A 23,758-nucleotide genomic window follows, 5' to 3' on the forward strand; every position below is an offset into this window, starting at 1 on the left:
CACAAGAGAGGAAACCGCCAGGCATTTTGTTAAACCCACGCAAACGGCTTCCCCTTGCTGCTCCTGTTTCCTGTCACATTGCTGAACACACACACACACAAGAAAGCGAGACGAATTTTGGGAAGCTGAAGGTTTCAAAGAACTTGTGGTTCTGGACATTTCGTCCAAGAAAAGCCACACACAGCTGTGACCCTTGTTTATCATATCACTACACCTAGGAGTTTTCAGAGGGGTAGCCATATTCAACTGCTGCAGTATTTGTTTGTTTGTTTATTCATTCATTCGTTTGTTTGTTAATTCATTCATTCATTTATTTATTCATTTGTTTATTCATTCATCCATTCATTGCTTTGTTTGTTTAATTATTCATTCATTCGTTCGTTCGTTCATTTGTTTATTCATTTATTTATTTGTTCATTTGTTTATATATCCATTCATTCATTCATTCCGTTCGTTCATTCGTTCGTTCGTTTGTTCATTTATTTATTTGTTTATTGGTTTGTTTCTTTATAGGCCACCTTTCTTCACAAAAAAAGGGACCCAAGGCGGCTCACAATATTAAAAAGAATAAAACCAAGAACGTAAAAAGTTATGCATATTTTTTTAAAAATGGAATGATGTGCTAATTAAAATACAAGTTTTATTTGGCATAAACATTTGGGAACGAGGGGGGCCACTGCCTCTGAAAGGAGAGGGCTGCCCTCTCTGCAAAACCTCCTGCCAAATTAAACTCTCTTAGGTCAAGTCAATGAGATACAGTATTTGGCTTTTTTCCTAATGAAACTTTTACTCCTTCCCTGGCGTGTAAAACTGGGCAGCCGGAACAGATCCCGGGGGCTGAGAAACTGCTTAGGAACTCAGCCTTCATTTCTTCACAAACAAGATCCCCATTTTGTGGTGTGGGGCTTCCCTTTGAAAAGTTAACGATTATTTTGTCAAACGGAAGGGCCTGGCCTTGCTTCCTGGCCTCACCCCGTCCTTTCCTGGCCATCTTCCACAGTCATCTTTGCTCTGTTCTGTTGTGGTGGCCCCAGGGCCACACCTGTGGCATATCCAGGTGAAAATCAAGGCTGGGAAACCAGGCGGCTCTCCAGATGTGGCTAGACCTCAGCTAGCTTCAGGCCCAGCCCACCTGGCCCATGGTAGGGGACGATGGGACAAGTCATCATCTAACCTCTTGAAGGCCAGATGTTCTCCTCCGTCCTTGAAATCATCCATCCCTTTTGTCCTGCTATTCCAGCCGTGTGACCTCCCTCCTGAAATCTTTCTGCTTCTGCTATTTGGCTTGTGCATTCCTGTCCCTCTTGGTGAGAATTGGCTGAAATCTTCTGGCCGTCGTATTCCAAAAAGGAACTCTTTCCGCTTCTGTTTGCTCCTCCACCATCCACACCTTTACTTGTCAAGCTCCATCGCTTCTGCCAAACAAAAGGTCCCCAGGGAAAGAGGGACGGCAGCAGGAAAAGAGGAAGACCACAAACGAGAGGTATTGCCACAATAAAGGAAGCCATGGGCTTGAATTTGGAAGAGCCTGAACAAGATGAACAAGATAGGTAGGACCTTCTGGAGGTTGCTAATACATAGGGTCACCGTATGTTGGAAACCACATGATCGCTCGCAGTCCAAAGCACCTGGAAGGTGTTGGATTGAAGATGGCCACCCAGCTGTACTAAATGCCTAAGTGTTTGGCCTTTGCACCTTCTGCAGTGTTGATTTCCCTCTCCTTCCTCTGCTGTCTTTCTTGTGTTGGATCATAGCTTGCAAGCTGTCCAGGGCAAAGTCTTTGATTCCCACCCCCCACCCCCCAAAAAATGCCACCTTTGGAGGTGTTGCTTCATTGTTATGATGATTAGTAGTTGTAGTAGACTTTTGAAAACCACAGGGCTCCGAAGAAACCCGGCCAGTTAAGTATTCTGGGGTGTTACAGTAGGAAGGTGTAAGTTTTCCAAACTCTCTGGCAGCAGCTGTTTGCTGTTCTCATCTCAGCCCTTCTGCTTATGAACAAATGGTTGGATTTGGGCCAATGGTTTGAAGCTACGATGCCAGGCTCTTGACAATGTGGCAGCTTCCAAACTAATCTTCCTCCAGAAATGCTAACCCAGGCCTTTCTTCACCAAAGCTGTCTTGCTTCACACAGGAAAACGCTGGGGCCACCGATGTTCCCGAACCAAAAGTCAACCTCAGGGTCCGAAGGACGGTAGAGGAGCAGACCCTCACGGTAAAAAACTCCACTCCCCTGCCTCCCAGTCCACCAGGTCTTGAGGATGATGCAGGAATTAATGTATCTGTAATGCGGTTGTTGCAGGTTCGTGGCCCGGGGGCTCTGGGACTGCGGGAACCCCTCGTGGGACACCATCCGAACAATGGGGTGAGTACCAGGCGACATGCAGAGAGAGTCGGGAAGGGACGTGGTTTTGGGTGAAGGGCACCTTCTTCAGATGCTGAACATCCCAGGTGGTACTTCTAGGTAAGGCCTGAAGAGAAATCCTGGGGAGATGCTCCCAGCCAGTGAAGCCAGAGCTGTTCTTGGAAAAGTTACCTTTACAAATTAAAGGAGCATCACAGGCCTTAAAAGCAATGATTTCTTACAATTTAGGCAGGGTGCCAGTAATTTTGGCCAGTGCATTTTTGGGTTTCTGTGTGGGATTGTATCAGATTTGACTTCTCTGGTTTTTTGTGTTGTTCCAACGCAAACCGAAGAAATGAAATTGTGAGTACCAAAGGATTTGGAACGGCAACAGTTTTCTGAGAGAAGGGTCGCATTTCCAGACAGAACTGCAAGGGTGCCAATATTTTTGGTCATGACTGTACATCTCAGTGGCAAATTGTGGCAGGCTAAAAAAATCTACATAGGCATTTGCAACCAAATCAGGGTTTAACAGTACATGCCTACATAGGCTTCTTAACCTGTGGCAGACTTCTTTCTTTCTTTCTTTCTTTCTTTCTTTCTTTCTTTCCTTCCTTCCTTCCTTCCTTCCTTCCTTCCTTCCTTCCTTCCTTCCTTCCTTCCTTCCTTCCTTCCTTCCTTCCTTCCTTCCTTCCTTCCTTCCTTCCTTCCACCCATCATTAGGTCCTTCCTTCCTTCCTTCCTTCCTTCCTTCCTTCCTTCCTTCCTTCCTTCCTTCCTTCCTTCCTTCCTTCCTTCCTTCCTTCCTTCCTTCCTTCCTTCCTTCCTTCCTTCCTTCCTTCCTTCCTTCCTTCCTTCCTTCCTTCCACCCATCATTAGGTCCTTCCTTCCTTCCTTCCTTCCTTCCTTCCTTCCTTCCTTCCTTCCTTCCTTCCTTCCTTCCTTCCTTCCTTCCTTCCTTCCACCCATCATTAGGTCCTTCCTTCCTTCCTTCCTTCCTTCCTTCCTTCCTTCCTTCCTTCCTTCCTTCCTTCCTTCCTTCCTTCCTTCCTTCCTTCCTTCCTTCCTTCCTTCCTTCCTTCCTTCCTTCCTTCCTTCCTTCCTTCCACCCATCATTAGGTCCTTCCTTCCTTCCTTCCTTCCTTCCTTCCTTCCTTCCTTCCTTCCTTCCTTCCTTCCTTCCTTCCTTCCTTCCTTCGGCAGCTTCCATCATTAAAAGACAATATTAATATATCCATATGCTAAAAAGGATCAAACAGATCCCATACAAAACAGGTAAGCTCCCCGTGTCTGTCTGATGTCTCCAGCAAGTGACTCTGAAATATGGTCCTGCCTGGAGGGATAATGTTTGCAGTGGAGAAATGACATGAGGTCTGACCCTCGGTAGATGGTAATAAGTAATGTTTGAAGCTCTCAGACACATGCCGCTTCTCCTCGTGTTTCAAAGAAGGAAACGCGCCAGGCAGGAAGCCCCTCTACATTGCATCTGCATTGGAACAATAAGGCGGGAGCAAAAAAAAAAAAATGACATGGAACAGAAAGGAAGGAAGCGTCTTGGGTGTGTAGGCGTGACCTTATTACTCAGGCTCCTTTTGTTTATTTCAAGGGTGGGCCACAGGCGGCCCGTGTCCTGATTTGAAAATGTCTCCACATGCCATCAGTTTAGCAATTTATCCTGACAGCCTGGAGAAAGAGGGGGAGGGAGGGAGAGGAAGAGAGAGTCCAAAGCAGGTATTAAAAAAAAGAGAGAGAGACGGGGGTGTTATCAGGTTGCCTCACGTGGATTATCGGAAAGGAAAGTGGAAACCTCAAAAGAAAAGAAAAAGATTTCCCACCCCAAATTTATTCTGTAATGATTTATCTTATTTTCCCAGACAACCAATAAATACAGCTAAGGAAAACAACATTGGCACTGAAAAGCTCACCCACCTGCTTTTTTTTTCAGTGACATAGATATCAATTCCTGGTGGGTCCAAAGAATTGGTTTTTATGGGAGAGTTTTTAATTTTCGGTTACATTCCTTTAGCTGTGCAGCAGACGTGTGGAGGGTCACGGAGCAGAGTAGCTTCAAATCCAGAGAAGTCCACCCCTTCACTCCTTGACTAGCATTTACAGTCTCAATAACTCACCCAGAGACATTTGTAAGGAGAATGAGAGATTTCATAAAGTTACAGCTGAAGGGATCAAATGGCAAACTTACGAACATGAATGCTTTCAGCAAGCAGACTTCAACAGACTCACTGCTTCCAACGGGCAAAAGAGGGAGGGAAAAAGACACAGAGCAGAGAGGCGGGACTCTCTTTGAATTCAGAGGCAGGGAAGAAGCAATTGGTTAGTGCTGGAGAGACTGACAGTCACCCCAGCCCAGAAAGCTCCCTCCTAGCCAAACCTACTAAAGGCAGCATGCGAGATTGCAAATACTCCTACAGGTTTTGGGTTGTTTCCCCTGCAAGATGCAATTTCTTCCTTCCTTTTGGACTCTTGGGTAAGGTGGCTAGCTTTTTTCAGGTTTTTCTATTTGCTTTTTAGGGAAGGAATGATTTATGACTGCTGTGTCCACCTTGGTAGCTATTTTGTGAGACCACTCACAACCCTCTCCAAATTTATAATAGGTCTGCCCATCCAAAACAGGTGGAGGAAACCTCTGGCTGGGTGCATAGACTAGCCAAAGAGTTTTATTTCTACTGTATTTTTCTGTGTATAAAGTGACACTTTTCCCTAAAATAATTAAAGAAAAAATTGAGGGTCGTTTTTTACTCAGAAGTAAAGGGAGAGGGATCAAACCGCTTTGATCCCTGCTTCCCCCCTCCACGTTTTGCAAAGAAAATGGAGGGGGAAAGCAGAAATCGCTTTCCCCTCCATTTTCTTTGCAAAATGTGGAGGGGGAAAGCTGCTTTTTGCAACAAAAATGTAGGGGGAAAGCAGGAATCGATTTTCTCCTCCACTTTCTTGCAAAGAAAGAAATTTTGGGTTAGAAAGTGGGTGCGTCCTATACATGGGGGCATCTTATACATGGAAAAATACAGCAATGTGCTAGGGTTTTTTTTTTTATTTCCAAGGCATACCCCGGGCCTCGCGGAGCAAGGAGAGTCAAGGTAAAGCTATATACCTCCAAGTTATTCATCAATATAAGAAGTATATTGGTAATGTACATGGAATTCTTGTTGCGGTGCCATGTTAGCGGGCCAAAGGGTGGGGGGAAGGATTCGGTTCTCTGTTTCCATAAACTGCCAAAATGCTGGAAATTGCAGACAGGGCAAGATCGGCTTTCACAGTGCAGAAAGATCCTCTTTCCATCCACTTGTGTCCCTGTGCCAGACAGCTGCTACTTCAGTTTCATTTGACCAACAAGAGAAGGTGCGCACTGCACACATGTGTGGAGCCCCATGGTGTTGTGGTTAAATTGCTGTACTGCAGTGAAGACTCTACTCATGACTTGAGTTCAATTCTGGGCTTCAGTAAATTGAATACCCAGCTCGATGGGGGGTAGGGGACAATGCATAGCCTGCAGAATTATATTGTAAACCACCCAGAGAGAGAGTTTTAACTGCTAAGGGGTGGCATAGAAACAGCACACACTTTCCGTGGCCCAGAGTGGCTTAGAGTGCAATAGGGAATCCCCATGGTCTCTGTAGGGTCATGCAGACTATTAAATGTATTGTACTGTATTTCACTATGTCTGCCGCTGTATTTTATGGTATTTTGTTTTCCAGTGTTCAATTTATTGATGTTGTCTTACTTTGTTATTCTATTGTTTTCTGTCTAGTTGGTGTAAACCATCCAGAGTGGCCTTGGCAGCCAGATGTATAAATCGAATGAATGAATGAATGAATGAATGAATGAAAGAATGAATGAAGGGAGGGAGGGAGGGAGGAAAGAGGATCGGGTACATTTTAATCAATGACAACATGGTTCTGAGGTACAGCTGGATGCCCATCACCACACCAGCCTGCTTTCCATCTTGAAATTACTCAGATAACTATGCTTCTCCCGACTTTACAACTGTCAGTTTTGGCTCCTTGCTTTGGCATTAGCCAAATAACACAATGAACTCAAAACATAACCTGGAAGCCAAGAATACGGAAGGAGGATAAGTGGTTTAGGGTAGTGGTCCCCAACCTTGGGCCTCCAGATGTTCTTGGACTTCAACTCCCAGAAATCCTGGCCAACAGAGGTGGTGGTGAAGGCTTCTGTGAATTGTAGTCCAAGAACATCTGGAGGACCAAGGTTGGGGACCACTGGTTTAGTGCCAGGCCAGTGGTTCCCATCCTGGGGTCCCCAGATGTTCATGGACTAAAACTCCCAGAAGCCTTCCTCCCTAACTGTGCTGGCAAGGATTTCTGGGAGTTGTAGTCCAAGAACATCTGGGGATCCAAGGCTGGGAACGACTCAACCTTTGGCTTTCCAGATGTTTTGGGTTTTGTTTTCCAGAAATCCAAAAGAATTGGAGGGCTGTAGATTGAAAACTCCTAGAGTGGAAGTATTCACTCTCAAAGTCTCAATCGTGTGAATTTGTACTGGAATCTTCCCGATCCTGATATAAATCCTCCCTTATTTTATTCTAATGGGTGAAAATAAACATTATCATTTTTTCTCCCCTTCCAATGATATTACAAGCATTTTTGTGCGTTTTTTTTCTTTTCAGGACTGACTTATATACAAAAGCACTTACATTATGTACAAAAATAGCAGCTCACCCTTAAGCTAAACCCTAGGTATTTTGCATGTCCTTTGTTATGGAAATGCAGGAGAGTTTGCACAAAACATTTTATGCATATATGCAGGAACGATTTTGTTTTTGCTAATTTTCCTTTTAACCGGATGAAATCCTGGCAATCTTTTCAGCCTGATACAGCGACACAAAGCTGCACAGCAGTTTTTGATGGATCAAGACATTTTCCCCCCATTGGAGCATAAGGAAATATGTAAATATTTGTTCCAGCCTTACTATCTCCTTCACACATCTACACCTATGCCAGAATCCTTAGTAGATGACAGAACTGAGAGGCAGATTAATCTACAGGGTGTAACCATGATGGGCTGCTTCTGGTTTCCAAGTGGAGAATGTATTTTAAGATGCAACGGAAAACATAAAAGGCAGAACAAGACATTAACATAAGGAATGTTCTCTCTCTCTCTCTCTTTAGAAGCAAGAATCTGACACGGTCAATCTGGATTTCACATCCACCAGTGCTCAAAAGGTCAGCAAGGATGGTCTAGAAATGTAAACACTCTGTGTGGTCTAAAAACCTGCATATTCATTCATTTATTTTAATAAATGAAATAAATGAATTTTAGTGATTTGTCGTTTTAATAAATAAAAGAAATGAATTTTATTCATTTTTCATTGAAAATATTTTTACCCTGCCTTTCTATTTTGAAAGGGAAGGGTATAAGGGTTATTTTTGCACCCGCCGTACAAAATTCCTTCCTTCCTAGTTGACGTTTGCAAGAATCCAGTATTCCTACAAAACCGGCCAAGACTTGATTTGCAAACTCTTGCGTTCCACTGTCAGATTTGCAGCCCCTGCTGACATGGAATGTGGGTAGCGTGCCAGTCGCAAGCCCCTGTAAGCTGTTTTCTTTCCCCAGGTGTGGGGTGGGAGACGGCACGCAGGGAGAGACACACCGGGGCTGGAAGCAGCATCCTGCTCTCAGATGCACGACTCTGCTTTAAAAGAAGCCGCAAAACCTTGTTTTTCAAAGGAAAGTGGCTTTTACAATATCACGGTGCAGAAATACAGTGGGCAGGAGATGGCCACAGTGGAATGCAATCCTCAAAGTGTGTCCCTGGGGATGGCTAGCCAAGTCTTCAGAACGGCTGCACCAGAAACTTTGCCGCATAAGAGCAAGAGATGGCTCTTATTTCAGCCTTCCACTTGATAGCAGGACCCAGTAGCTTAAGCAGCCTGTGATAAATGGGCCAGGTTTCTGTTGCCTGAAACACTGTTATGGCACTCAGGGTTGGGAATTCCAAACCACTACCTGCTCTTAAAACCGGTAAATAAAATCTCGATGCTTTTCGTTTTTCTCTTTGGCTGCCCGTTGCTCCCTAAAATTGAGACTTTCAGAACTGGAGGGGTGGCGTCGGCTATTGAGACGCCTACGCTGATATTTGGGACCCAACCAAAGAGGGTGGGAGAACTCTGCTGCATAGCTCAGGGGTTGAGGTTTGGGAGTTTGATTCCCCCACTTGTGCCTCCTTGACTGGGGCTGGACTGGATGACCTCGAGGGTCCCCTTCCAGCTCTGCCCTTCTAAGATTATTATGGAATTCTGATCTGCCGTGTTTCACACAAAAGGTCAATTCCCCCGTCGACCCACTTCTTTTTTTTTTTTCTATGCAGGGAGAAAAAGGCTCTCCTGGAAGCCAAGGCAGCAAAGGAGAAAAGGTACTTTTCAACCTATTTGCACCTGTGCTGGTTGAAAAAAAGCACGTTCCCTCTGAATCCCAGCAAATCTTGGGAAAGTTACTTTTTTGGACTAGAACCCCAGATTACAGAGGACATGCTGGCTGGATGTTTTCCAGAAGTTTTTGTCATCCAAAAAATAGCTTCCAAACTAATCTGAGTCTAAAGGGCAGATCACATGTTAGGGGAAATGCTATTACCATGTTTTCCCTCTAAACACACACTTCCTGCAAAGCTCCATGCTGAAGAAAACAGGCAGGCCAACGAAGCCCGTATTTCTCACCCAATGCCCAGCGACAAAAGAAAGAAGAAAGCTCATTGTTGAAGATCAAGGCAGGCTTCTTTGGGGATAAACAGACTGTCTTTTAACACTTAGCAGAGCTCTGCATTTAATGACTTGCTAACTGTATTGCCTAGTTTGGTACAGTGTTTCTTTTTTTCCCTTCCCTACCCCTTCTTCCATTTTTTTCCTGCCACAGGGTGAACCTGGGGAGCCTGGAGAACCTGGTAGCAAGGTGAGCAGCAAAGAGCAACTTTGCCAATACTTCTGGTTCTGCACTGCAGTCCCACTGGTCTTGGTTGGTAAAGATTACCATGTGATGGTTGTTGTGGGTTTTTCGGGCTCTTTGGCCATGTTCTGAAGGTTGTTCTTGCTGTCGTTTCGCTGGTCTCTGTGGCCATGGGCATCTTCAGAGGACAGGAGTAGGAACTCTGTCCATGCTCTTTTGCTATTTATTGGATAGTTAAGTATAGCTATGGGATCAGCTTTTGTTCTTTTCAGGAGATCGGGTGATTATGGTGATCAGCGTGTTTTTTTGTTGTGGGTGTATTGTTGTGATAAGGGGGAGAGATGATGTCGCTGTGATTGATGGATGCGACTTAACCTGTAGCAGAATGTCATTTTCCCCATCCTCCAACCAAGGCAAATGAACACACCTTAACAGATGCACAAGGAGCACAGGAAAAATCCTTGTGAATCTTAGCCAAGGTCTGCCTATGCTTAGTCTTGCGTCCCATAGTGAATCTCTTCCTCCTCTGCCTACATTGACCTTCCTTGCATGCCTGCATTTTTATTTATTTGAATTTCATCTCGCTTTTCTCACCCACTATAACCTTTCTTCCAACCATTGATCGTTTCGGTTGTCTTTTTGGGGGCATCATCTCTGGTCTTGCCATGAGAAGCCCTATAGATATTGTTGCAAAGATAGCTCTCCCCTGCCCCATGATGTGAAATCGAAACTTCCCAGAGAGTGTGCTCACATCCCATTTGGGACCCTTTGTGGCTTTTCCCCAGCAATCACACAACCTACGACACAATCCGTGCCTAAGCTGGACCTTCCTGGTGGAGCAGTTAAGGCTCCTTTTTTGTGTCTGGCTAGAGTCATTCTCTGATAGACAGAAAGGATGCTTTCGGGGCAATCATAGTCAACAAAGTGACCCATCAAATGCACACCTTTCTTGACATCGGAACCGCATTCTGGTGTTACCTTTCAAAGGCTGACATTCCTAGCTGGAGTTAGGTCTCCGGCTGCGAAGCCAGAAGTTGGGAGTTTAATTCGCTGCATCTCCTGGGAGAAAAGCCAGCCTGGGTGGCCTTGGGCCAGCTGCACACAGTCCCAGGGATCCCCTCCCAGAAGAAGGGAATGGTAATGCACTTCTGAGTACTCTATTTAAAATACCCTGAAAAGGGTCACCATAGAACTGATTTGATGGCACACAACTGTTATGATTCCTAGATTATTATTATTGTTCCACAATTAGTATTACTCCACAGGGTGACCACTGAGAGTTGCAGTTAAAAAGTAACTTTTCCAAATTCTCTAGGCACAATCACGAGTGATTTCCTTGTCCCCTTGCACACTTTGGTTCTGCCCCCTTTTATCTTGGCGTGCCCTTTCTGATGTTCTCCGTTTTGAACTCTGAGCCCTATGAAAGGATGGGCGGCACCATTTCCAAGACTGGGGAAGATTTGTGACCGGTCTTTTGCTTGTCTTTCCATCAGGGCGCCAGAGGTGATGAAGGTGATGTCGGTCAAAAGGTAAAGGAACTGGCTTTGTTTTGTTCAAAAGCAAGTTTTTTTTTGGGGGGACACCCTAAAAGGAAACCCGAGTCCCCATTTTTAAACCAGACTAATGAAGCCCCCGTTGGCTAGGAGAATATTTTACTTTACTAATGCTGATGAGGTTAAAATAGCATGAGAGGGAATAGCCAGTGTTTAGAAAAAAAAAATTATTACCACCACTCCTCGAATCCAACAGCCAGCATGTGTAATGGCCTTGCTAGTTGGGGATGATAGGATTTGTGGTGGCCATGCTGGCTGGAGATTATGGGAGTTGAAGTCAAAAGCGTTACTTTCCCCCCACCAAACACTGAATCCTAGCTATAGTTATTAGAATCCACCAAAGTAACTTCGTTCTAGGTTTAAGGATGTTTAGAGCTTCCTTCAACCTGGCGCCAGCTCCAGGCGAAGCATCAGGGTGCCCTTTCATAGGGTTGGCCTGAGAATAAATATATACGTGTTCTCAAATAAATATAGACATTACCTGGTTTTGTGCTGCAACATTTCACAAATCGTGGGCCGCTTCAAAGGGCAGCTCTGATGACAGGCAGAAGGCGTTTTTTGCAAGATGGCGGGAGGGCCAAACATGTTTCTCGAAAGACAAGAGTTCAGGTTTGGAGGAGGATGGGCGAGATGACACAGCCCAGTATTGAGAAGGGAAAGTCCTGACTTTGCCATGAAAATTTCTCTGTTATAATAAAATGAAAGATTATAAGTGGTGGAAACAGAGACCCTTGTCAGCTGTGCCAAGGAGACCCACCACAGATCTTTCGGACGTTCTGGGACTCCGGACAGCCAGTGGGTGGGTTGGGTGGACCTTGAATGTGAACCAAGCTTGGAAAGGTTACAGGGGTTCCTTTGAGGATTACAGTTTTCAGAATCCAAAGTTGACTGGCTAGGGAATCTGGGAGATGTCCTCCAGAGAGTAAAAAAAAGAAAAGTTTTTTTTCCAAACTCTGATCATTCAGCCCAGGGAGCCTTTAGTAAGTGTTCACAACCGAACACTTGTGGCTCTTAAGGACTCAGTTCTATACTAGGGCCAGCTCTGCCATTAAGCGGAAGGAGTCACCTGCCCCAGGTAGCAGGTACCAGCCACTGGCCCATGCTCTCTCCTCACCCGTTCCCCTTCTGTTGTGGGCCTCTGACTGCAGCCGTCTAGCTAGCTTGTGTCCCTTTGGGTGGTGCAGAGCAGGAGTCCTCAACCTTGGGCCTCCAGATGTTCTTGGACTACAACTCCCAGAAATCCTGGCCAGCAGAGGTGGGGGTGAAGGCTTCTGGGATGTTCTCCAGAACCTCTGGAGGTCCAAGGTTGGGGACCACTGGCATAGAGGATGCTGTCTTGTAGTCAACCCTGAGTGAAGATGGAACTGGAAAGGCTTTCAGTGCATGTAGGATGGTATCTCCTTGGCCCTTCAGACCTTCAGAGGAAGCTCTCCTCTTGGTCCCACTGCCATTGCAGACATATCTGGTGCGGACACAAGACAGGGCCTTCTCCGTGGTTGCTCCCAGGTTGTGGGATGCTCTCCCTGGGGAGATTAGTTTGGCCACCCCGTTTTTATCCTTCCACCAAGAGCTGAAGACCGACTTCTTGAGGCAGACTTCTTAACTCTGCATCCCTGGATGCTGGTTTTTAGCCGAGTTAAATTTGCTTTTCAACTTTTAAATATATTTAATCCTTCCACATACGGTATCAAAATTACCGTGATCATTTAATGGTTTGCAATGCACTATCGATCGAGTTTTTAATTCTGCTTAACATCGTTGGCCGCCTTGAATTACTCTCCTAGGGGGAAAAGTGACCTACAGCTGAGACTTAATTAATTAATTAATTAAAAAATGTGCAGGGCGTGGCGCCAACCATCCCGCTTGGTCCTTTGCTTGGGACAACATCCTATTTTGAACCTCGCTGGTTACAAAATATAGTGGGAGTGGGAGATGGGACTATTACCGAGGGAGGAAAATGACTATTGGGGGCGGCAGTTCCTGGAAATCTCCCCTTAGCATGGCCAATGCCTACGCTGGCAGAAAAAAATTGAAAAAAATTACAATTTATGGACTGTTAAAGCACGTTCTATGGATGCCACCAAGTGTCAGAGACAGTGGTCACCCCTGTGTCCTCGCAGGGTGGAAACCGGGGCATACAATGTATTAGAATTGAGGTCCAGATCCGTTTTCGATTATTTCCTTCTAAAGGGAGAGCCGGGGGTCGGATTCCGGGGACCGGCTGGCCAGGCTGGACCTCCTGGGTCTAAGGTCAGTGCCGTCGCCATCTTGCCTGGCGATCTCTGTCTTTCTCAACCCTGAGGTCTCATTCCTTTCTTGGCTGAGCAAACGAGGCAGGAGGTGGGCCCTTTTCAGAGCCTAAGGGCCATTTCCACCTGCCTCCAGAGCTCAGAAAGATGCCAGAACTCCAAAACTTATTTTATGGAGTTAGAAGCTGTTAAAAAACAAAACGGGGTGGGGGAGAGCTGCAGCTTGCTGCCCTGTAAGACACCCAATGTTTTCCGTTGTGATGGTGTAATAAGGTTTCTTCCCACTAGGGGGAGCCTGGGGCACCGGGAGCTCCAGGAGCGCAGGGGATCCAGGGGATCCGTGGCAACCCGGGGATCTCGGGATCCCAAGGAAAGAGAGGGCCTCCAGGACAACCGGGAATTCCAGGGCAAAAGGTAGGTAACCAACTTGGGGGAAATACTTGATCACCCAGTGATGCAAGAAACTGGGTCTCTGGTGGAGAACTGGACCTTGGTCCTCTAGTGAGGAGTTGTAGGTTTTATATATTTCTATTGAATCTTGGGTGCTGTATTTTGAGGGTGGCAAAGCAGCTACCACGTTCTCTAGACTCACAAAGAGAGTCTGGCTCAATAAGAAGCTGACGGCACAGACGAAGATCCAGGTCTATAGAGCCTGTGTCCTGAGCACACTCCTGTCCTTCAGTGAGTCCTGGACCTTTTGTGCACGGCAGGAGAGGAAGCTGAACACGTTCCATATGTGTTGTCTCCGACACATGTTTGGTATCACCTGGCAGGACAAAGTTCCCAATAGAGTAGTCCTAGAACGAGCTGGAATTCTTAGCATGTATACATTACTGAAACAGTGACATCTACGTTAGCTTGGGCATGGCATGAGAATGGCTGATGGTCGGATTCCAAAAGATCTCCTTTATGGAGAATTAGTGCAGGGAAATCGCCCTAGAGGGAGACCACAGCTGCGATACAAGGATATCTGTAAGTGGGATCTGAAGGCCTTAGGAATAGACCTCAACAGATGGGAAACCCTGACATCTGAGCTTTCAGCCTGGAGGCAGGTGGTCCATTGTGGCCTCTCCCAATTTGACGAAACCCTTGAACAGCAGGCCGAGGCAAAGAGGCCATCCTGAAAGCAGCAAAATCAGGGAGCTGGACAGGGGACAGACTGTATTGGTCTTCAGTGTGGAAAGGATGGTCACTCTTGAATTGGCCTTCTCAGCCACACTAGACGCTGTTCCAAGTCCTCTAATTCAGAGCACGTTACCCTAGTCCCTCAAGACCAGTGGTGGGCAATTAATTTCTATTGGGGGGGCACACGAAAAATCTGAACTGTGTTCGGGGACCAAACCAACTTTACTTTAAAATAAAATAAAACAGTGATATTAAGATTGGTTTTATTTTAAACTTGTTCATCTTCACAAATACTAAAGAGGTCTTTTGCGGTATGATAAAGATAAGCAACTGATCAACTTTAGACAAAAAGCTATACATGGTTTTGATGTCCAGTGGGCCAGACAGGAGCAGCTCGCGGGCCGTATGTGGCCCTGCTCGAGAATGAAGGATGCCCAACCAGTGTTGGAATTCTTTGCAAAAACCCTCTCATGGACTCTCCTAAACAGTGGCAGGAAATTCTAAAGTTCTTCTTCAAACTACAAATCCCAGTATCCCTTGCGACGGAGTCGTGGCAATTAAAGTGACATCAGTAACTATGCAGCGCAGACACATCTTAGGATAAAGTCCTCTCTTATTTAATCTATAAGAGCCAGATAGAGAAAAAAACATCAGAAATGGACAATTTCCCTTATTCAAACTGGAATGCCTTAGATCCACCTCTATGTATTTCCTTCCAGCTGTTTCTTGATATTATCTGTTATCTAATTTATGGTATTCTTCAAAGGTTTCAAATCCGGGGCCTATTTTGTTTTAAAGTGGTAAATGGGGAGCCCTATATCCGTGGTAGTGCTTCTGTCATGACCCTCCTTAAATTGTGCTGTGACCTTATAGCAAAGGAGTGGGTGCAGGTTGTTGAAAATAGAACCAGATGTCATAATGCCTTTGATTTATGAAGCCAAAGTGCCCATTTTCGAACCATTTCCATTAAGTTCATCTTCATCTCGACCCAATGAAGATTCTGGACAACTTGGAAGGCTTTCTTATTTACAAGAATAAAACAATTTTAAAAAATGAGAGAAGAACCCATTACAAGTCACTCATCTAAAATCAGCTCGGTTGGAGGAGGGGCTTTGATGATCCCCTGGCCTTCCAGAAAGAGTAACAAGGGGGTCCTAGATCAAATCAAGCCTTCACTGTCGGGAGGCAAAAATGTTGAGGCTGAGGCTTGTCTTACTTTGGGCACCTCCTGAGAAGACAGGATTTTCTGGGAAAGACAAGAATGCTGGGAAAGGTAGAAGGCAGCAGGAAAAGAGGAAGACCGGATACAAGATGGACGGACTCCCTAAAGGAAGCTACAGGCTTGGGTTTACAAGCGATGAGGATGGCTTTTGAGGGCACGCCATTTTGGAGGTTGTTCGTTCATAGGGCCCCTGTAAATCAGAGGTGACTTGACGTGACAGAACAAGAAAAATTTCACCAAGGGGAAAGGGATAACCATCCTGAAGTAAGGAGGAAAGCATCTGTCCAACTGCCAGATGTGGTACAGAAACATGTAACGCCGGGAGATAATGTGGGAGATGATGCCACACGATTGCAACGAAGGCCCTCCAGATCGATGTCACGAGAAAGGTGTTAAACATTCATGGGCCGTAGTCATAATGATCCTTAGTCTTGCTCGAGGGATGTGGGAAGTTACTTTTGGGACTGTAGCTCCCAGAATCCCCTAGCCAGTACAGCCGGTGCACTGCTGAAGGATCCTGGGAGTTGTAGTCCAGAGGGGTAACGTTTTCACACGGCTTGCTCTGACAGAGTAACGCTCTCTATGCGATCACCCAGGCGTGAAATGTAACACAACAGCCATCTCTCTGCGACTCTCCCGTCGCCCTCTGTCATTGTTTTCCTCCTCTCCCTCCCTGGCTTTTTCATTTAAAACTCAGGAACTCGCATAAATGCTTTGTGTCACCGTGATCAGGACTCTGTGTCCAGCGAACGTAGACAATGATCCTTTTCCTGAGGGACCAGGTCACTTGGCACTTTCTGCATGACGTGGAAGAATAATCGTCAGTCCATTGACGAGATTGTTATTGTTCCTTTGCCCGGGCGGCTGCGGCTTCCTCATATACCAAGAGGAGTTTTCTTTGGATCAGTGTCTTTGCTTGGATTGCAGGGTCCTGGGTTCGAGAAAAGCAGGTCAGCTGCCTTTGGGTTGCAAGCAGCCACATAAAGGTAGCAAGAAAAGAGGAAGACCGGATACGAGTGGGATGGGCTCCCTAAAGGAAGCCGTGGGCTACAAGCCATTTTGGAAATGGCTTCTTCATGGGGTGCCCTGAGTTGGAGGCATCTTGATAGCCTCTAACCATTAAATCTACAACCCTCTCCTTTTATTGCAATGTGCTGGAATCCCCCAGCCAGCATTCAGCCAGTGGCCGGGGGGGGGGGCAACGTAGGGATATACACGGGTTCTCCCAATGTGTTTTCTTTTTTATTCCAAGGGTTCCCTTGTAGGGCAGATCCTCTCATCAGGCTAGTGCTTCCTCCAACGGCAATAGCCGGCCAAGCCTAGACTGCCTTCTTGTCGCTGCTGTTTTGGCTAGCAAAGAAATTTTATTTAAAACCATCTTTTTCTTTGTAGGGGGAACGTGGTCAGAGAGGCCGGAACGGATCCCCCGGATTGCCAGGCCCACCGGGGCTGCCTGGGCAAGAGGTAGTGGCAACGAAATATCTCTCTTTTGGGAAAAGGAGGGTAGAAAGCAAGAAGCAGGAGGATCAGCGCTGGGGTGCGTGGGTGGGGAGTACCTCTCCAGGTAGGGCCCACCTTCTTTAGTGAGGATCGGAGACGCCTTTACCTGAAGCCCTGCCCATCTGGGAGGATCAGGTTTATTTTTATTTTATTTTAAATATGTTTACCCCTGCCTTTCTCCTTCAACAGACCTCAGGGGGCGTGCATCCTAGTGGTTCCCCAACCTTGGGCCTCCAGATGTTCTTGGAGGACAACTCCCAGAAGCCTTCACCACCACCTCTGCTGGCCAGGATTTCTGGGAGTTGATGTCCAAGAACATCTGGAGGCCCAAGGTTAGGGAACCACTGCGTTTTAAAAGACCATGTTTAAAAGCTAAAACGGCGGGGACGTTGATAATGCTCGGGATCTGAGGTCTAAGTCCGAGTTTGAGTCTTCAGTCCCTAGCACCAAGCCTCGAGTTAAGGTCTTGAGTCCTTTCGCCCCTCCTTCCCACCCCTCAAGGCTCGGCACTCGGGACTCTGACCCCAAACCTCGGATGGTGCAGGCGCCATCCAGTTGATGGGCGGGGGGGGCGGGCCCATGGGGACACCACAAGGCAACATGGACAAAATGAGTGTGAGTAGTGACTCACGTTTTGAGTCGCCCCAGAACCCGCCCGAATCGAGTCCAAATCAAGTTGCTGGGGCCTCTTCAGTCGGCCGGTGGGCAGGGAGCTTGGTTTGTTAGAGATGGGCACGAAGCTCAGTTCGGCGGTTCGTGCCAATCCGTATGTATGGCACCACAGGGGCCGCGCGTTCCCTTCCTGCGCCTCCCCACTCACCCGTTGGAGCACGCTCCTCTCCTCCTCCTCGCCAGCTGTTCATTCGGACAGGGTAGCCTGCCCTGCCTCTTTGTCCGAGTGAGATGGGTCAAACAGCCGAAGAGGAGGAGGAGGAGAGGAGGGTTTGCTGACTGGGGAGGTGTTGCCACGTGTATGAAGTGGCACAAACAGCTGAACGGAGCTTCGTGCCCATCTCTAACAGTAAGTAGTACTCCCTCCAGTGGGAGGGAGTTCCAGAGTCTGGGAGCAGCCACAGAGAAGGCCCTCTCCTGTGTCCCCACCGAGCACCCCTCTGAGGATGGTGGAACTGAGAAAAAGGCCATCATGGAGGTACGAGCAGGGATGAGCATCCTATGCATAGCAGATAACCTCAAGGCTGTTCCTCCAATACCGAAAGGCCATTGGGGAAGTTGAGAGCCCATACCAAAAAACAAAAAAACAAAAAAAAGGTGGGGTAGGCGTATCACTTCTCCAGATGCTTCTTTTTATGGTTTTCTGACACTAAGCTAGACCAAAATTGTAGACAAACAACCGGTGCTTTGATCCTGCCACCGCTAGAAGGGGCTCATGTGGCCCTTGCTTGGATCCGCAAAGGGGGAGGGGGAATGCTCTCTAGATCCTCTCTGATTGTCCACCTACGATTTAGGTTCTGCTTTTGGTATAACACAGTGGTTATTCTCAGCCTTGGGTCCCCAGAGGTTCTTGGATTACAACTCCCAGAAATCCTGGCCAGTACAGCTGGTGGTGAAGGCTTCTGGGAGTTGTAGTCCACGAACATTTGGGGACTCCAGTTTGAGAACCACTGGTATAAGGAAACTGTCCATGAAATGATGCACTGGATAGAGCGATAGGTTGGTGAGGAGAACAAAAAGAGGAGGCTTGAGGTTGGATCGGCCCCTTTTTATCTCAATAATGTAAGGAAGAAGTGGGAGCAGCTGAGATAGGGACAAGCCACAGCCCTACCAGGCTCTGTGTCGTGTGTCCACCCGAGCTGACAAGTGCTCCCCTTGTTTTGGTACGAAACCATATTTTGCGTTTTTGCTCCTCAGGGGATACCTGGAGCCCCCGGAATGAAGGGGAACAAGGTGAGTTGCACACACAGCAAACAACCACTCAGCTGACCAGCGATGGGGCTCAGGATGGAGAAAATGCCCAGCACAGTGGAACAATGTGAAATTAACTCTGGTCAGATCTGGTGATGCCTGTTGAGTTCCCTTTGAAAGCAGATTTGGTAGATTGGGGAGAAGAATTGATGCTTTTCAATTGTGGTGCTGGGGGAGGCTCTTGAGAGTCCCCTGAACTGCAAGGAGAACAAACCTATCTATTCTGAAGGAAATCAACCCTGACTGCTCACTGGAAGGACAGATCCTGAAGCTGAGGCTCCAATACTTTGGCCATCTCATGAGAAGAGAAGACTCCCTGGAAAAGACCCTGATGTTGTGAAAGAGTGAAGGCAAGAGGAGGAGAAGGGGACGACAGAGGACGAGATGGCTGGACAGGGTCATCAAAGCGACCAACATGAATTTGACCCAACTCCGTGAGGCTGTGGAAGACAGGAGGGCCTGGCGTGCTCTGGTCCGTGGGGGTCACGAAGACTCGGACACGACTTAATGACTAAACAACAACAAAGTAGATTGGATTATTATATACTACATCTAGAATGGAATGGACAGCACCCAATTATGAATTAGAAATAACACCGGATAAAAGAGATTTTGGGCTAGTCCTCTACTTTGCTTAGATGTTGAGATAACCTCAGGCTCTCGAGGAAAGAGAAAAAGGATTATTTGGCAACCAATACGTCCCTGGGTAACACTGTGATTTTTTTCTGTTTGGCAGGGCGAAACTGGTCTTGGCAAACCGGGCCCACGAGGACCGCGCGGCCCCCCTGGCCCCCGGGTAGGACGACCTGTTAATTCATCCCCTTTTTGGGGTGTTGTTCATGCCAGCCTTTGCTCCGAATATCCTTATCAGCTGAATGACTGTGATGGCATGTTTTCCGGTTTCTTCATTTGGGGGGAAAGGAAGAGCTTGAATTTCAAAGCATTCAAAAGCGGGAGAAGCTAAAACGGACAAAACTGAGCCATCCTGTTGTTTAGACCAGTGGCTCCCGAACTCGGGTTCACCAGACATTCTTGCACTACAACTCCCAGAAATCTTGGCCAGCACAGTGAGGGATGAAGGCTTCCGGGAGTTGTAGTCCAAGAACGTCTGAGGACCCCAGGTTGGGAGCCACTGGCTTAAAATAATAAGTCATGCTAGAGGAGACCCTTTGAAGGAGTGGGGATCTGGTGAGTCAAGTCCTCAGTATGTTCCATTGATTCAAATGGGTCTACTCTAGTTATGACTTAGTATACTAAAGTTGCAATTAGAGTAGGCCCATTTGAATCAATGGAATAGAGGTGCTGACTTGCTCGATGCCCACTCATGCAATGGGCCTCCTCTAGTGTGACTTACTACATTAAGCAACAGGATTTCATACCTTAACTCCTAAGTCCTAAAAATCAGGCTTTCAGTCCCATTGATTTCAACCCCATCGCTGCTAAACTAGGATGGTCAAGTCTGAAAAAGTTTTATTTACTTAGTTATTTAGACTAGACTCCTAATCTTTAACGATTACTCAGGAAGAAGATGCAGCAGGCTGTTCTTCTGACCGGGAAGAACAGCGTTTGTCAAACCTGATCAGTGCAAATGTGGGGAAATTTGATTTCAGTTCATTTCTGAAGAATTTTTCCAAATGTCATAAGAGCCTTCATTTACCAATGAACCTGTCTTTTGTCTTATTCTTACTTAATTTAGCATTTAAAAATTGGCAGGGTGGTGGCGGAAGACAGAGGAGGACTCAAGAGGCCAAGCTGTAGCAGGGAAGTGGATCTATAAGGATTTCTTTGCTAGGATCTCGAAGAGAAATGTTTTGTAAAAATTGCACAGATGCAAATCTCAGTTAAGCCTCGGCCTCTTTTGCAACGGCCCATTTACAAATATCTCTATCTCCTCCTTCATCTCCTCTGTGGCCTGGAATCTCGTGTGAATACGTTAGCAAAGCATCTTCCTCCACCAGCATTATACAAGGTCTCGGCTTTGCCTTTAAGCAAAACATGTTAGTTTTTCTTGTACTCTTCGGGATCACTTTGAAACATCGGATGATTGCCGTCTGTGCCATGCAGTGCTCTGGGAGTTTGGTCCCGTCAGCCATTAGAATAAAATATTCCTTCCGCAATAGGCTTTTTTTATATAAACCCATTGAGGAGCAGAAGGCCTGCTCACATTTCAGGTAGACCCCGGGGACGGAAATAATGTCAACATCTGTTTAAATTCCAGGTGGTACTTCTCTGTTGTGGGGACATGATGGGCTGGGGGATAAGGAGGAAGTGATCAAAGGAGATTCTGGTTTTCTTTTACAGCACCGACTAGAGGAGATTTAGTTTTCAAGAAATGGCAGAGAACGGGTTGGTGTTGGGGATGTGACGGAGAGCGAAGAGGCAAACGAAGGGCACACTTTATTTTTCACGCCTTTCTGAAACCAGAGTAGACAATGTCTAGATGGGCGGCATATAAGTGCAATAAATAAATAAAAATAAATAAATAATATGAAGCAACCCGCTTTCCCATTGAAGAAATGGGGGGGGGGGGGGACCTGATCAAGAATATAGATGGAAAGGTGGCTCTGGAACAGATTTGTGCCACAATTTGTCCCTTTACTGCTCTTTGAGTGGTTTCGGTATCAGGCTGTGGAGCCAGAAGTTGGGAGTTCGATTCCCCCTCTGTGCCTCTTGGGAAGAGCCAGCCTGGGTGGCCTTGGGCAAGCTGCACAGTCCCAAGACTGCCCCTAGAGGAAGGGAATGGTAACACACCTGTGAGTAATCTCTACCTGGAAAACTCTGAAAAGGATAACCATATGTCAGAATTAGCTAATTGGATAGCTCAGTGGTTTAGGTCTCTGACTATGGAGCCAGAGGTTGGGAGTTCGATTCTCCACTGAGCCTCCTGGGAGAAGAGCCAGCCTAGGTGGCCTTGGGCCAGCTGCACACAGTCCAAGGGCACCCCCCAGAAGAAGGGAAGGGTCAACCACTTCTGAGTCTTCTCTGCCTGGAAAACCCTAAAAGGAGTTGCCATAAGTCAGAATTGACTTGACTGCACATGATTACTGAATATTTCCTGCACTCCAAAGCCCCTGAACATCAGAGGTGAGGAGAAACTAGTTACTGGGGGGTTTGCAGGCTGTCAGAACACTTGCACACAGCCCCAATATGGATTAGGACCATGTTCCAGATCAAGATCTCCATAGATGCTGCTTCTTCAGATTAAGAGTGGCCAGTTCAAATGTGCTTTTGTAAAACCATGAGCAAAATAGGACAGGATTTCATTCATGGATGCAAGCATCCATCCGTCCCTCTGCCTCTCCATCCATCAGTTCATGGTATTCTACACTGCATCAACTGAATTATTTAGTGCCCAGATCAAGGGAAGTCATGGTCTATTCTGCCATGGTAGGATCTCACCAGTGGCACTGGGCACCACTGTTTAAGAATGACTTTACTAGGCATGGATCCCACCAGTTCTGCAGTTTTCACCTTTTCTGTCACTGCAGTCACTCCCACCCCCTTGCTGTCTTGTAACACACCTAGTGCAGACAGTATTCATAGAAGTGGACTTTCCTTGAGAAGGGGGAAAGCATCTGTGGATCCTAGCATGAGGGTTTTGTCTTTTGATTGGTCCCTGAGAGGGTCAATGCAAGCTTCATTTGCAATTCTGATGGATCGGGCAAGGAGCTCAGAAGGAATTGCATGAAATCATACCTCTCTCTCAATTGGGGCTTGAGATAGATGGATTGGGTATATAGCAGAGGTTTGTTTGTTTGTTTGTTTGATCCACCTGGAGGGTGATTTTGCATTTAGAATTGACCCTCCAGTCAATTAACTGATCTTTACTTTTTTCTTTTTAATCACTCCATCTTGGCAAGGATTTATATAATTGTTAACAATTTGAAGTTTTAAATGTTTTTAGGATGTTGTTTCTGTTATGTTTTTATTATGTATGTAAGCTGCCCTGAGTAGACTTTGTAGGGGGGCGGGGTAAAAATCCAATAAAAGTAAAGTAAAGAAACGCTTTGGGGGCAAAATGAAAAGGGAAGGAAGAATAACATTTTTTTAGAAAGCTGTGTTGTGGGAGACTTTAATCAGATTTTTGCTCTGCTGTTATTTCTGGACAAAGAGATTTTTGCTGGATTTCCCCCTGTTGCTTTTGCCAAACTTTCCTGATCAGGAATTGGGGGTGGGGGTGGGGACAACCTGGCTTATCATGGGAAACAATGCAGTCATCATCCAAATTTTCTCTCTCAGAAAAACTTTTGCTTGTCTCCAGCCTTATTTGCCCTGTTCCAATTTCACTCCCTTCTCTTTCCTATCAATGAAAACCCACTGAAATATGCATTAATAAAAACTAATGGAGAAAAATAAAGGTCTTGTCTTAGAAACCTGGCCGCTAAGGAAACAACACGAAGCCAAGCCCAGGGGTTCCGAAATTAACAAGCAAACACCTGGGCCCCCCTCTTCACACTTTAAATACGATGGCTCATAAAGGGCACATAAAAGGCTAATGGGTACGGACAGATGGGCCAGGTGGATGCCAAGGAGTGTTTATGGCCACTTCGTGGCAGCTCGGGAGGAAATTACAGATTACAGACGTGCACAATTGCAGATGCGGAATCAAAGCCTAGGGGAAATGCTGCTTTGGACTGCACACCCCAAAATATTAGCCTTAAGGATCCACTTCAAAAGACCCAAGGAGGGACTTCGCCATGGCTCTCTCTAGACTGTGGAACTCCCTGCCAAGGGAAGCTAGGCTGGCACTGACTGCTTACGTATTTATTTATTTATTTATTTATTTATTTATTTATTTATTTATTTTCGGAATATAGTCCCCATAATTATACATTCTGGGAGTTCTAACTGACAGACACACATGCAAAAAAACCTCATCTGGGCCATAGACCTGAACTAGGTTTTGGGGCCTAGCTAGGCCTAG

General features: G+C 46.3%; 1 protein-coding gene across 1 annotated transcript in view; it reads left to right on the top strand.

The window, feature by feature from the left end:
- LOC110082618 (uncharacterized) overlaps positions 1–23,758 on the top strand; it is a 113,959-nt gene that overhangs the window by 37,203 nt on the left and 52,998 nt on the right. The window contains exons 23-34 of the mRNA XM_073002465.2: positions 2,135–2,215; positions 2,303–2,365; positions 5,404–5,439; positions 7,492–7,545; positions 8,691–8,735; positions 9,233–9,268; positions 10,756–10,791; positions 13,006–13,065; positions 13,353–13,478; positions 16,804–16,875; positions 18,781–18,816; positions 19,571–19,630. Of these exons, the coding sequence (XP_072858566.2) occupies positions 2,135–2,215; positions 2,303–2,365; positions 5,404–5,439; positions 7,492–7,545; positions 8,691–8,735; positions 9,233–9,268; positions 10,756–10,791; positions 13,006–13,065; positions 13,353–13,478; positions 16,804–16,875; positions 18,781–18,816; positions 19,571–19,630 (705 nt within the window). The remainder of the gene's footprint in view (positions 1–2,134; positions 2,216–2,302; positions 2,366–5,403; positions 5,440–7,491; positions 7,546–8,690; positions 8,736–9,232; positions 9,269–10,755; positions 10,792–13,005; positions 13,066–13,352; positions 13,479–16,803; positions 16,876–18,780; positions 18,817–19,570; positions 19,631–23,758) is intronic.

Source organism: Pogona vitticeps, chromosome 5 (genome assembly GCF_051106095.1).
Source record: "Pogona vitticeps strain Pit_001003342236 chromosome 5, PviZW2.1, whole genome shotgun sequence".
Lineage (NCBI taxonomy): Eukaryota > Metazoa > Chordata > Lepidosauria > Squamata > Agamidae > Pogona > Pogona vitticeps.